Genomic DNA, 15277 nt, shown 5'->3' with positions numbered 1-15277 from the left:
TATTTGTTTCTAGATCCCTTCAGCAGGTATGCATCTTACATAATTTATAAGACAATAAGATCATTTATGTATGCTAAGGAATGCTTAACACGATTAGCGGAACTTATTAATACATTTTTGCCTCATTCTGTTACGAATAGTTTCTAAGTTTAGCACATTTATAATTTTAAATATCTTAATGCGAGTCTAATGAGTACGAAATTGTTTTACATAATGATTATACCGCTTATCGTATTTATCATGTTGATCCTTTCTTATCGTCTGTCATAAATATTAGGCATACGTTAGCGAAATTGTTCGTGAGACATGTTAATAAGTTGATTAGATCGTCGTTTTATAAGGGAGAGAGCTGACATTCAAACTAAAGCTCAAAGAAACTTTATAAGTACATACCCTTACAGAAATCTAATATTGTAATTAATTATTTATTTATTTCAAGTAAATAGTATTAAAAGCATTGTTCAGTATTTTTAATACTTAAAGAAAGAAATAATTATTTACTTATTCTTTTTTAGCAATAAATTGGTCAGTATTAGATTTCTGTAAGTGATATAAATACAAAGTACACGATTCAAGATTTGATAAACTGACTGATGCTTCGCAATTTTTGTGATTTCACGATATCGAATAAATATTTTTCCATACATGATGATTATTACATTCTTTTTAATCAGCAGATAACTTAATTCAATTAGTGAAGCAATAACAAACAATTATATTGATATAATGTAATAATAATAATTGATAATTATTGTGTAGTTTGTTAGATATTTTCAATTGCAGTTTCTGTTCTTATCGTATATAATAATTCTTATCATCTATAAAGATTTTTGCTATTTGTACGTAATTATTGATTATGTATCGCATATACATTTTAAAATCATTATTTATTTTATATGTACATTAATTGATTGACGTTCTATATTTTATATGTCATTTTTTAAATTACTTAAATTATAACTCAAGTTATATATATTAAAATACAATTGAATTTAATTGGAATCTAAATGATAGAATAGAAATAGAGATAATTCTGATTCTTACACAAATTTGGATACGGAATTTCAAAAAATAAAAAGTATTAAATGTTTAATTATTTAAACAATACGATATAAAAAGGCGTCAAATTTTGTCAAGGCAATACATTTTGAAGGAATAATTCTACTTTTCTTCTTGCATGTGACCGAATGCTCTCTTATTTGTTCTCCTTATACATACATCGCGACATCGTCGTTTCTAAAAGATTTTTTAAGGATCTTAAAGATTTAAACGGAAATCTAGGTGTAAATGTATATTACCTATATAATCTTAACAAGTTGAAAACTTTCACTTACGCGAGGAAATATAAAAAAAAATAACATTGCCCTTCCAAAATTTACGAAGATCAAACCGATCTTCCATGTCACAACTGTGCGTTTTCTTTTCAGATCGTGAATTTTAACACCGGGAAAGACTTAGATATTGAATTGTTCATTTACTCATTGATCCCGGCATTGGTGCTGCTCGGTCAGGTGCGCGATTTAAAATATATGGTACCATTCTCAGCACTGGCGAACATCTTCATGATAACCGGCTTTTCGATCACGCTCTACTACATCTTCAGCAACAGCAACCTGCATTCGTTCAGCAACAACAAGCTGTTCGCTTCGGTGGAGCAGCTGCCCCGTTTCTTCGCGACTGTGATATTCGCCATCGAAGGTATCGGCGTTGTAAGTTCCCATTATCAATTATCATAGTGTTATTAAGCGCGAATTAAATCGTGGTACCTTGGCCTTTCTTTATAAGGTCGGAAATCCAGAAGGGGACATTAAACGCGAGTAACTGGTCGTCGCAGGAATAGGTGGTTTTTTATTTGATCGAAAAGATAACAGCTGAGAATAGAACTAATTCGATGCAGGAAGGCAACTGTTACTTTTGTAAGCGAATGATTTAAAAATCGCACGGTCTCTCTTGCATCTTTCGCATTCTCGAGCGCTTCCAGGTACCATTGTAATCGCAGGTGATGCCGGTGGCGAACAACATGAAATATCCACATCATTTCCTAGGATGTCCTAGCGTACTTAACATCACGATGACGATAGTCGTGAGTCTGTACGCTATGATGGGAGTGTTCGGTTACGTCGCTTTCGGCGAAGATGTACAACCCAGCATCACGTTGAGTCTGCCAACGGAAGAAATGTGAGTAGATATCTCTTTTTGCTAAATGTTAATGTCATTTTGATACATGCGTTGTAAACTGATGAGTGGTAATGTTTTAGTCCGGCCCAAGTGGTGAAGGCCCTCATTGCTTTAGCTGTTCTCTTTACTTACGGTCTGCAGCTCTTCGTGCCCCTCGAGATCATGTGGAATTCCATAAGACACTTGTTTAATCATAAGTTCCTGGCCTTGGGCGAAACGGTGATGAGAATATGCATTGTTATGCTAACAGGTAAAATGTTAAATTATTCGAACGAGAAGCTGCTACTGTAAATCTGAACGGCTTAATTATAAATAGAAACAAATTCAATCTAGGCTATAGACAAATGATTAAAATGTAAATCAAACGAAAAAATGCTAATAACAATTTTAAGAATATGGATTTAAAATATTGCGGCTATACGAAGCGAGTGTTATTAAATGCGAAAAACCGGTCGTTGCAGACGTAATGATTTTTTACCTGATTGGAAAGGATAACAGAGAATAGAAATAGTTTCGACACAAGAAAGCAACTCTGCTGCTTGTATAAGCAGATGATTCACAAATTTACAAATCGTCTACATCATTCGTGCCTTTTTTCGTATCCATAAATGGATCTCTAAAGAAAGGACATACGATTTTTGAAAAGAATTAGAAGTAATTATACCATATTTTTATTCCAGATTCATTTTATAGAATTTTCTTTCTTATGCCATAAATTTTTTCCCTCTTCTCTTTTCTTTTTTATTAGAATCTTAACTCTTTGAGAGACGTAAATTATAGAATTTCAAACTGAAATATGATATAATTAATCGTGGACAAATATTTTTCACATTTTTGAGCGGTTTTATTTATAATCTGTTCTTATTTCAAGACTGTCTTAAGTAATGTCTTAAGATGCTAATATCGCCCTCTGATTTGTTCATGATATCTTAAGATTGTATTTAAGATGGTTCTAAATATTAGCGCGCTCTCTCTCTCTCTCTCTCTCTCTCTCTCTCTCTCTCTCCAAGTATGAATAAAGACCACTTTTTACCGAAAGATTTATTACGTGAGATCAGAGATACGACTAATCTATCAGAATTGCAATAACGAGTCTAGCAAAATGGTTAGACAGTTATCAGATATACTTAAAGAGACATGTTTTTCAATAGGCCAAAAGTTAACACCGCTTTCCCGTAACCTTTTCCTGTTGCGTTTTTGCCGCGACATTCTAGCGATTGCGAGATGGAGAAACCGCGATGAATCACGCATTCTCGACAGAGAGGAGGTCGAGTCGCAGACCCAATCGGTAGGCCGATTGAATGATCGGTGTCACCCACTTACCCGCGTGCGTGTACGCGTGATGTGCCTTTTTATCATCAAGTGTACCGAGAAAGAAAGGAATCGTCTGCTTTATTCGACTTGGATCAGTTCTTTCGTTCGGTGCAATAGATTTGGCCCACTTTGGGTCATGTGTCCGATTCAACACTCTCATTGTTACGATAGATTTTTTTCGATTATTAGAAGTTTTCCTCTAAATACTAACCCCTCTAAACAGTATGTAATAGTACATAAATATTATAATTTGCCGTTCAACAATAAATGTAATGTAACACGTGTTATACATAACAACAGTTACATTGTTCAGTAGGAAATTATAACATCGATGTAATGTTACTTTATGTTCAACGAATTCCGATGCGTCGAATAATTGTAAGCACATAAATACTCGAGTGTCTCAAATATCTAAGTACCGTGAAAATTGTGTTACTCGTTTGCAACTTATATATATGTTTCCTTTTCCTTTATTCGATATTTATGTAAAGTATAATCAGAATATTATGCGATTAATAACACGTTTTTTTTTTATAATTATGGCCAAAATTTATTGCTAGTACTGAAAATCTATAATATATGTGACGTAAACTATAGATTTTCTTAGGTTTATTATAAATGTAATGTAAACTTTAATTCAATCGGAAAACGCTCGATAATTAATATATTTGTCATACATTATGATTTTTTTTTACAGTGGTTTTCGCGCTGCTGGTGCCTGATTTGGATCCGTTCATTTCTCTAGTCGGTGCAATATTCTTTTCTATCCTCGGCATTAGTATCCCAGCTGTCATCGAGACGATTTCGTGCTGGGAAAGCCATTTGGGTACTTTCAACTGGCGGTTATGGAAAAACTCTGTGCTAATTATATTCTCGTTATTAGCGTTAATATTTGGTTCATTGATCTCAGTGCAAGATATAATCAACCTTCGAAGCGACAAATAAATTTTAGTATTTTATTTAATGTTTTATTTTAATTTCGTATACAATTGGAACTCCAGTGTCGACAAGAAACGCAACGAGGTTTTTAATGGAACAACTAATTAGCAATACGTACTTTGTATATTCTCGTTATTTGCGTTTGTATTTGACTCGTGGATCTCAATATTATATAGATATAATGAAGTATTATAGTTAATAATATATTTTACTGAATTTACTGTTTTATTTACGTCTCTTCTTAATTTCCTGCACTATATATACACTTACTATTAGCTGTTTATATTAAAGATGAAATAAAGAGATAAATTGAATGTTCTAGTGCGAGAATGGAAAAAAAGTTTCACAACTGATAGGCTCTGTTTTAATTACAATTTCCATACATTATAAATATAATCATCACGAATTAGCTATCATTCTCATTATTCATGTATCGTTTAATTTCAAGATCGTTGATACAACTTCATTGATATATACTGATGGAGAAAGCAACACTTGCTAATATCCACAAGTCAACTTATTGATTGATATTTATGTTGAAATGTTCTTTTCCCTTTATCTTGTCATTTCGTGTATAATCAGATCTAAAACAGAGTTTATCGTCCAGATTCAATATAGGTTATTTTTTAATTTCTGAGATACTCGATTACGCTATCGATTATTAATTAAATTCTAGATATATTAATCACAGTGCTTTTTTGACAAGCTTGTGAATAATGCATGTTATTGATAAGGAAGTAATAATAATATCTAATTTGTTATAACTGATTTTAATGATTTTGATAATAATATCCTCAAATGTGTTAAATTTTTATGTAGAATTTATAATAATTTATAATAATCGTAATTACAAATGACGAATACTTGACTTCTTTACATTTTTAATATTTTCCTTAAATTTAATTATTCCAATTTTTAATTATTATTTTAATAATGTATTGTTATATAATTAGATATATTCTGTGGGCATCGTAGAACACTGTTCACGATTCGAGCTTGATACCGCAAGATAGCAAAAAGAATTCAGTCATATGTCACGAATTCTGAGTTAATTTTCAAATGCAATAAAAAGAATTCTTTTCAGAACCATTCGGAAAAAGAATACTTTTTGTATCTAAAAATTAATTCTAAATTAATGACATAACAACTGTCCCGCCTGTTTTGATCTAATATTATACGGAGCACAATTTCCGCGGAAAAACGGAACGATATGACAAATACACTTTTGCATTTATTTTAAGAATTGTATTCACTTAATTTATTGCAATTTTTAATAATATGCCTTTCAGCTTATATGTATTGAATGCAAGCATTTTAATCAATAAATACTGTTAAAAATTAATAATTTCTAATTGCCCATTCCGTTTTTTCGCTCAAATTGTGCTCCATATAATATTAGGAGATCAAAACAGGAACACAACGTGCGGAAACGCGAAAATTTAGTAAACTTTAGTTAATTTTGTCTTCCGCGTTTCTACATTTCTGCGCTTCATGTAATGGCACCCTTACAATGGCTGTGTTCGAAAATGTTACTCGAGTACTTCCGTGATCTCCGTATATTAGTTTATCCTTGTTCACCAATGTTAAACAAGGATAAGATGATAGACGGGGCACCCGGGTAACGTTTTCGAACGCAATCAGCTCTATCAATCTTGTAACTAAAAAGAATATTTTCGACACAGCTATCGGAACACAATCACAAATTGAGCTTATTTGAAATGGGAACGAGTCATATGAATTTTTGTAAATAAGCTCAAAACTTAATTGATTGACAAATCTCCCTATTACTTTCAATTTATTGCACATTCACCAGAGTGGATCCGTCTAAAGATACATTTTCATTCCAACCGTCTTTTTTAGCGACAAAATGGATCACGTAACCAAAATTGACGAATACCAAGCATCAATTTTGATCACGTGATCCTTTTTGTCAATTGATTTGAACTGTTCATGAAAAGCGGCTAAAGTTCTTGCACGGTTCTCTCCATCTTGGAAAAAGAAAAAATATGAACCGTTTAAAAAGTTCAGATAAAAACAGACCTAATAAGTAATTACGAATAGAGTATTGATTATTTATTATGCGTAAAACTGAAAGTTTGTTCGCGTCGAATGCTCTAACATGCTCCAGCTACAGTTCTTACTCACTTTAATAAGCTTATTGAAGTGAGTAGGAACTATGATAGGAGCATATTGGAGCATGTCGGAGCCATACAATGCAAACAAACCTTTGTCATACTAGTTACGCACTGAACTATATATACATTGGAATGAGCATCTCCGCTGTGGAGCATAGAAAATCGTGGCACCAATTAATCAGCGCCATTTTAATTGGTCAATATAAGAGCGAATCAAAAGCTTTCAGGTGCTCATGCGCATTTACGTTTAGTGTCCTTTAATGAGACACACATGTCAAGATCATCGTGTGTGGAATTATATTTGAAAGATTACTTTAAAAGATTATAAAATCGCGTGACTGTAAAATATACAAAGCATCAACATGAAGTGCTGGGTGTGAGCAAAGAAGTAAAAAGGTATTTTATTTCATAAATAAGAATTTTTATATTAAATGTATCAATTCCTGCACATGTGTTAACGATATAGGACATGAAAAGTATTACTAATGTTATTTTATTGAATGTACTAATAAAACTGAAATGACATTATTTTTGTTTAGATACCATTCATATCTATATAGATTTCTATCTATCGATACATCGATCGCAGCCCGTGCATGAACGCTTCTGATTCGCTCAAACATCATCCTAACTAAAATGGCGGCTGATCAATTATGGTCACAAATTTTTCTCGATGCTCATTCTAGTGTATACATAGTTTAGTGTAGTTTCGGAATCCTCTAAATATTTTATCGACAATTATCGCAATCGTTAACTAGCGATAGCTAATGAGTACCACGTTTTCTTCCAGAATAGTCTTGCCATCGATGAAATATTAAAGACCGTCAATTCTGGACAAATTTTCGGCGATATAAAAAGGACCTCAAGGGCCCGGAGGTAATTGAAGAATGCTGATATTATCGACAATTGATATAAATTTGCTATTATTAACATAAATATTTGACTTATACATTATTAAATTTCATGATTTTTTATTACATAAATGTTCCATAAATAAATATGCATACTTGTAAAGCTGTAATATCCTATATATTGTAGAAAAATTACAATTTTTTTTTCTGCAGTTATCATCTCTGTTGATAATCAAATTTTGATGACAACACTAAAATCACAATTTTAAAGAAAAATCAAGTATTATTGAGTTCTAAATGCATAAATACGTCTATTAAATTAATAAATCATAAAATAAATACAATATTATCAGTTTTTAACTCTTAATCACTTCAATATTCACAAGGACGCGACCTCCCATAAGGATGTCGGTCTTTAATAATATCTTGTCAGTGGTCCTGCTATTGGCTATCGCTAGTTAACGATAGCGACAATCATCGATAAAACGTTTAGAGAATACTGCTACAAGGCTGCGTTCGGAAATATCATCTGAGTGCCCCCACGTATTTTATTCTTATCGTTCACCCAATGTTAAACAAGGATAAATTAATACACAGAGACATCTAGGTGATATTTCTGAACGCAGGCGTATTGAAACAAAATCTGCCTAAAAATGGCGGACTAAAAGATCAAGCTGTGATTGGCTGCAGCAATTAAACATGCGCAAGAACACACCCTTGTCTACTTAAACTTGCATCATGAACTCCCCTAACATCACACACTGTGTCTACACTGTCTACAGCAGTTACAGTAGCGACAAAAGGTACGTTCGGAGAGACGCTATTAGCTCTATTTATCATTCTATTCTTGTTTTACGTGTAACGAACGACGAAGATAGAATGATAAAATAGCGTCACTCCGAACTGCTCCGAACGCACCAAAAGTGAAGCAGAATTGACCACATTCGACTTGATCGGTTTCCATAGCTTTTCCTGAAGATTATTTCTACGAAGACTCGTGCTCGCGGTAATTTCAATCCATACGTTCTCGCATCCTATTGCATCGTATTTTTGCGTCCATTCTACGCAGCAAATTCGTGCGACCAGCGCAGCATAACCTAGTCTCTCGTGATCCGTTGTGCGTGCATCGTGCGTGCATGTCCCTCTTGCATTCCACATCGCGCGAAGCGACCATGGCAATGAACGAGGACCTCGGTTTCGCTGAACTTTGCCGGCTGTGCTCGCTCAAAAGCAATCATCAGCTGCAGATATTCGACAAGGAGAGCGAGCAACGGCAGTTGCTGTTTAAAATACGTTCCTGCGTGCCCATTGTGGTAAGTAAAAACGAGAATTTGCTCCGATCCAGGATCGCATTGTTGCCGGTTGTGTCGATTGAGAGGGATGGGGGAGAGGGGAAGCTGCCCAAAATTTTCCGTTCGACACGTGAAATTCAGATGCAAATTTTAACTTTTGTATTGGAATTTTTTAAAAATCGTTTGCACATTAAAAATATCCCGTACACATCGAAGTGTCTTTGTAAAAAATAAAATTGCGAATTGAATTGTTTAAAGACTCGTATTTTGTTAAGAAGAAAAAAAGGATATTGTACTAAGAATATTGAACAGTGATTAAAAAATGCGTCATTAATTCCATATGCAATATATGCAAAGTTATCTGCATGGTATGATTTGAATAACTGCTGTTCTCGAAGTTCTTTGGAGTAACTCTAAAGAGTGATAAAATTGAACTAGTTGTGAAAAAGAGTGGCTCAAAAATTTCAATCTTTGATGGTGAGATTTCTCACTTGAAAGATTTGCTCTTAAAAATTTCAGAGTTGCTTTATGCTCCAATGGTCCAGTATTGAAATAATTAATGACTTTACTTTTTGTTAAGGATCATATAAAAGAATGTAGATAATGATTTAAGTAGTAAACGGATTTACCAATCACGGTCATGAATTGTTGTAAATGTACTTTTTTCATTAAAAAATTCTTAATTATGAGTAATTGGATTTTCGACTTACTGCTTAATGTCCATTTCCACCAATATATTAATTCTAATTTCCATTTGACTTACTTTTTGTTTTTTTCTAGTTCCAAGAATTAGAAAAAGATAAAGAGTATGTTAAACCAAAATTACATTATGTGTGGTAAAAATGAATACAGGTTTTATTATACTTTTAATTTTATTAGTTTTATATATTTTTCTACATGGGGGGGGGGGCCTGGCTTAAGATAATCGACCTACTTACTTTGTTGCATTAAAAACAATTGATTAAATTATGATTAAATATATTGATTTTCTTTATTATTATCTTGTATTTTTTTTTGTCTCATTTATGTCCTTATAATGTTGGAAAGAAAAACAATCACAGTTCAAAGTGAAATGATTATTGTGAAAAATTCTAAAATCAGATTTTGCTAGTTATAATTTTAATAAAACATGAGATTATTTTGTCACAGATAGGAAAAGAGGATGGACTGCCTAAAAATATCTGTCAGAGATGTATCTACAAGTTAGATATGTTCTACGAATTTCGTCTTAGCTGCATATCCACAGAATCCATATTAAAGAATTATGCAGAATCCTTGAAAAACATTGTTACGCTTAATAGTCAGGTAAGTATATTTTTTTCTATATATAAAGATTGTGTTAAATTGCGTGAAACTTTTATAGTAAATATATTATTACAATTTCACAACTTGTAACAAGATCACGTGTATTCTGATTTTGTTTAAATTTTGTGTTATATATTTTTAATCTGTGCAATATCCAATAATATGACGACATTTATAATATTGTGAGAAATTGAGTGTTCATGTTATTGGATATACAGGTGACTGCAAACACAGCAAAATTAGTAAAACGATTAGTAAAACGAAATCAATCAATTGATAATATTAATTTTTCGAAGAAAAATGTGTTATTCATTCAAAACTGCTTGTTAAACAACACTAATTTTCTCAAATATCCACAAGTTGGAAATTTTATTAATGCAAACTCGTATTCATAAGTGTTAAGGTGACTCTACATGATCAATAATACTGTCAGTATTAACAAGTACTGATAACATTACTAATTGTGTACAATTAAATAGATAAATTGACGTAGAATACTGATGATGATCTGAATTTTGATTCTCGAGCATCAGTGCATCAGTATTGTTTTATTCGGATTCATGTCACAGTATGTTATAGTACAATAAATAACGTAATTAAAAGCTAAAGTAAAATATATTATCTGACAATAATACTGATCGTATAAAGTTATAAAAATACTAAAAATATTGATGCACTTTCAATATTATTGATCAGTAGGGAAGACCGGGGATAGTTGATACATAGGGCATTTATTATTATTTACATTTAAAATTACTGCAAAATAACAAACGATAATATTTCACAAAAAGTATAGTATTTCTGCAAACATATTGCAGTTGTGGTGCAATGAGTTTATTTCAGAATAGCAGTTTTTCAAAGATAGAAAATATTTCAGCTTTTGATAGCCAAAAGTAAAATAATAAATCAGTAATATATTAAATTATATTTATCACTGTGTTCATTATATCATAATTCCAATTATTTCTTTAGAATCTTTACAAGTAATAACTTACAGTTATATTTATCTTGCAAAAATATATGTCATATATTTGACATATATTTTTGCTTAAACAAGAATTAAAATATAGCAAGCCGGCACTAGTTATTAAGAGATTTGTTGTTGCAGCAGTTTCTGCTTGTCTGCCGTTATAAGTTAGAGCGAGTTTTTTAATTCATCGATTGATCCATCGCATTGTGCGCAAATGTAATTTTGTTCTGTAAAAACTGCATTTGGTATTTGCGGCAATGAGCTTTCGAGTTCCTAACGCCTAATAATAATAATAATAATAATAATAATAAAAACTGTATTTGCGCATAATGTGATTGATCAATCGATGAATTAAAAAATTCGTCCATAATCTCGATATAACCTCAATGCAACAGCGGCAATTGATATTGTGATCTTATGTAAGATTTCATCGTATCGCGTTAACGTTTCTTATTAAATATTCAAATAACATAATTACACATATCTGTAGTAATTGCGTATTACCTGAAAATTATTAATAAAGTTATGCACATTTTTCTTTTTGAAATTTAGATCTATAACAACTGATTCCAATAACTGTAATAACTAACTCTGCGCGTGGAGTCGGTTATTACAAGTATCATCACCTCATGTTTTCTATTAATAAACAAAATCACACTATTAAATTATAAAAATAATTTCTATATTGTTTCTATATTGCTTTATGGCTATTGAAAAATTCTCTTGCAATGTATTTCATTTATTAGTTACGGATAAAAAAATCATAAAAACTGTGTCAATTATCTCCTATTATTGATCGCATAGAATCATCTTAAAACTCTATATAACACACTCCAGTATTCTTTTTCTTTCTCTCTTTCCTCTTCCTTATAATGATCAATTGATTTCTACCAATGTACATTGAAAGAAAATTTTTTGGTATTTGTAATTATAATTACACACACATATTATTACAATATAATTATGATTATTACTGTTATAATATTAGGAATAATAATCCCCTATGTGTATACTTCTAGCAACAAATTACAATTATAGTAATATGTAATGTATTATAGTTACAAATACCAAATAATTTTCTCTTAGTGTAGACTAACTTTAATCTTGGTAAACTTTAATTTATTCTTCATCCTTTTCTAGTTTAAAAAATTAGAAAAAGACAAAGAGTAAGTTGAACCGAAATTTAAGTTAATCTGTATTGATAGAAAGCATTTAGTAATGTAGCGATCTTCAGTATCTTCTAAAAAATGCTGCAACAAGTGACTGATTATGTGAAACTAAAATTAAGTCAAATTTTATCAATGGCTGTTATCAATGGCGCGAGGAGTATTGCTGCATATCTTTTTTCTTCTTCCGTGCTTCTGGTCGATCAGACAGGAGCAGAGGTCCTGTCGGATGGTGGGTTGTGAAGAGGCGACGGGGGAAGCGCGCGCTGGGGCATCGTTGATCGGTAGCTGCTCGGGTTCCCGCTATCCCCCTTCCCCCCCCCCTTTCCGTGTCTGCTGCACCCGGCGGTGCGGCGCGCGATCTCAATAATTCCACCCTCGCGTACGCAACCGAGACGCCGACGGAAAGTGAGGAGGGATAAATCTAGGAGGAGGAAAGGAGAAAGAGGCAAGAGAGAAAGAGAGAGGGTGTATAGGTGTGTGTGTGCGTGCGCGTGAGACGACCGACGTCGCGACGTCTATTGATCGGTGCGTTGCCGACCGCGAGACGCGCGTCGCGCGCACAGAAAGTGAAAGTCGTAGTGGTATATTTACGATGACGTCTCTTATTGTAAGGGACAGTCCTTTATTTAGATAGTTGTCCTTTTAATTTTATCTGTTTCAAAATAATTTTCAATTTTTGTCCCTTCTTTTATATCATCATTATTTTAACGGGAAATTCTTGTGGGACCAACTGACAAATTTAGTTTTATTTATAAGTGCGATATTATGTGCTACTGCAGTTATCTTCAACGTTGAAAATGCGAACTTGAAAATTCATATTTTACCATTCGATTTTATTAGTATAATCTCTCCTTCGATTCGACAAATATGCTGAGATATATAGTATTATGTACATATATTACTAAATATATTTAAATGCGAAACATTTATATATAGATTTAACGGAATTAAAATTTCTATTTTAGTATTTTGCTATGGCACCTAAAAGAAAATGCTTTTTCAATGACAATTCTTAATAACGCGCAATTTCCTTCTATTAAAAAGAGATCGAACCGTGGAAAGCGATGTTAGATGTAATGTGAGACTTGTTTGGTATTCGAAGTCCGCCTTTTGCTTTCTCTAAGAAAATATGGTCACCGCAAATATACTCCTTCGTTCGCCGTCTCGATTGTCCTTCCCATTCCTCTCCTCTTCCTCTGCAACTTATTTCTCTTCCACCTGTCGTGCTCCCCTCTGTCGTCCTCGTAACACCCCAATTTTCTTCTTAATCTCACTGCAGCTTTTCCCATTGCGTTTCTTTCCATTTTATCTTTTGTCACCTCTTTTTGCGATTTCTAATATTATCACTCTTCTATCTTGCATAATTTATTAATTTATCTTCGTGTGCTGTGAGGCACGTTACTGTTTCATCCTTTATCACTTAATTTTTTTTCTTCTAGATATACATGCTTTACATATGTTCATTCATTCATGCGTCATGCTCGAAAAGGACTTAATCATAGAACACCGCATAAATCCCATCTCTTCTCCATTCCCTTGTTTCTCCTCTCTCCTCCCTTTCCTTTATCCCCTTTCGCTTCTTTTCTTCTCGGTCTTGCGTTCTCTCTCCCTCGATCCTTCTTTCAACTCACCCGCTCTGCTCTCCCCTGCCGATCTGGCAGTTCTGGGCACAGGTGCAACGTGAGTTGCCAGGCCCGCAACGCGCACGTTCGAGAAACCTGTTTCGAAACCCGGGATACCCCGACAAGATCGACGCAGCCTCGTTACGTGGGTGATTCTCTTTCTCTCTCGTCGCCGGCGTTCCGGAATATCGGCGGCGCGGCGCGGGCGGCGAAAAGGGTCGCGAGACGACGTCCCTGGCGTCTCTCCCGTGAATCGCTCCCGTATGTACACGCGCGCGCGCGCGCGTAAGTTCTGCCGCCCCTCCTTCTCTCCCTCTCCTCGTAGGATCTCGCCCTCTCTCTCTTACTCTCTCAATGTCAGTGTCAAGGTCAGCGGGCCGACGCACCGGTCGCGGAGCGCCGCCGTCGCCGCCACTGTTGCATGGCACACACAGCGGCGATGCTCCTCGCGCATCCGGTATTGTTCACCGATAGTTTGCGATATTTGATGCACGAAGGATATCGCCGATACATATACTTAACATTGGCTGCAGAGCACTCTGTAAGAGAAGACTAGTGCCATTATTACACAAGAAAAAGAAGAAGAAAGAAAGAAGAATAAGCCCCCCGGTGCATGTATATTATATACGCTGACGATGAGAGAGAAGAGACAAAAGCGAGCTATCCAAACGAGATAGCATATACGTCGACACTCCTCCCCCACGCGGCCACCCTTGATCGCCTGCAAGCGACTGCGAGCAACCGCTTCGTCATTCTTCGTTATTTCGCATCTCACTTTCTCCGGTTTGATTTCTCTCGTCGACCGTATCGCATTCCGGGGATATTCGCCGGGATCGTAACGCGTAGTCGCGGTTATCCTCCAGCGCGCCGGCGGTCCCCTTCTCCCTTGAAGTTTTTCTTTCCCCGGCCGCATTTTTTTCTCTTTTTCCTTTTCTCTCTCTCTCTCTCTCTCTCTCACATGTAGGTATCTGCTCTAGCGGTCTCCGTTACAGCTCTCAACCTCCCGTTCTCTCTCATGCGATCCCTCTCATAGTAGGTACATGCCGCTGAGAGTGATACACACGAATCAACGCTCCGTGTGCATACACATATAAACACACACCTTCCGTTCCTCCCTGCCGATCGGACCGCCGCGCCGGCCAGCGGGCCACCGTTTGCCTGGCTCTCTCTCTCTCTCTCTCTCTCTGTCGCTTCCCGATCGTGTCTCTTCGTTGGATCGGCGTACCCGCGCGCGCGTTCACCTCCTCTTCGTCGCACCCTCGGGCTACGCGCCGGCCGCGGTGCATTCCGCGGGGAACCTCCGAACGGCATCGTTTGTATCACGCGTTGCTCCGTCCGTGTGTGTCACCGGCTCTTGCCTTACTTCTCGTCATTCCCTCTTCCCGCCCCCGCCCCGTCGTCTTTACACACGCACACGTCGTTCCCTTTCTCTCTCTCTCTCTCTCTCTCTCTCTCTCTCTCTCTCTCTCTCTCTCTCTCTTTACCTCCGTCGAACCCTCTCT

At 35.1% G+C, this 15277-nt stretch overlaps 2 protein-coding genes and 1 long non-coding RNA gene across 4 annotated transcripts in view; all 3 read left to right on the top strand.

Moving 5' to 3' along the window:
- LOC108753819 (proton-coupled amino acid transporter-like protein pathetic) overlaps positions 1–4746 on the top strand; it is a 16698-nt gene extending 11952 nt beyond the window's left edge. The window contains exons 5-8 of one of the 2 annotated variants that reach the window (XM_018495736.1): positions 1428–1709; positions 2000–2178; positions 2259–2428; positions 4190–4746. In XM_018495736.1, the coding sequence (XP_018351238.1) occupies positions 1428–1709; positions 2000–2178; positions 2259–2428; positions 4190–4437 (879 nt within the window). In that variant the 3' untranslated portion in view covers positions 4438–4746. The remainder of the gene's footprint in view (positions 1–1427; positions 1710–1999; positions 2179–2258; positions 2429–4189) is intronic. The other variant, XM_018495737.1, reaches the window with a different exon arrangement.
- Positions 4747–6835: 2089 nt separating this feature from the next.
- LOC108753809 lies at positions 6836–7433 on the top strand. The gene is made up of 3 exons (XR_001939666.1): positions 6836–6962; positions 7106–7262; positions 7357–7433. It is a non-coding gene; the product is annotated as an uncharacterized LOC108753809 (long non-coding RNA).
- Positions 7434–8343: 910 nt separating this feature from the next.
- LOC108753802 (zinc finger protein 420) overlaps positions 8344–15277 on the top strand; it is an 11062-nt gene continuing 4128 nt past the window's right edge. Inside the window, exons 1-2 of the mRNA XM_018495709.1 lie at positions 8344–8730; positions 9859–10014. Of these exons, the coding sequence (XP_018351211.1) occupies positions 8554–8730; positions 9859–10014 (333 nt within the window). The 5' untranslated portion in view covers positions 8344–8553. The remainder of the gene's footprint in view (positions 8731–9858; positions 10015–15277) is intronic.

Source organism: Trachymyrmex septentrionalis, unplaced genomic scaffold (assembly GCF_001594115.1).
Source record: "Trachymyrmex septentrionalis isolate Tsep2-gDNA-1 unplaced genomic scaffold, Tsep1.0 scaffold72, whole genome shotgun sequence".
NCBI lineage: Eukaryota > Metazoa > Arthropoda > Insecta > Hymenoptera > Formicidae > Trachymyrmex > Trachymyrmex septentrionalis.
This window is presented reverse-complemented; position numbering and strand designations above follow the sequence as displayed.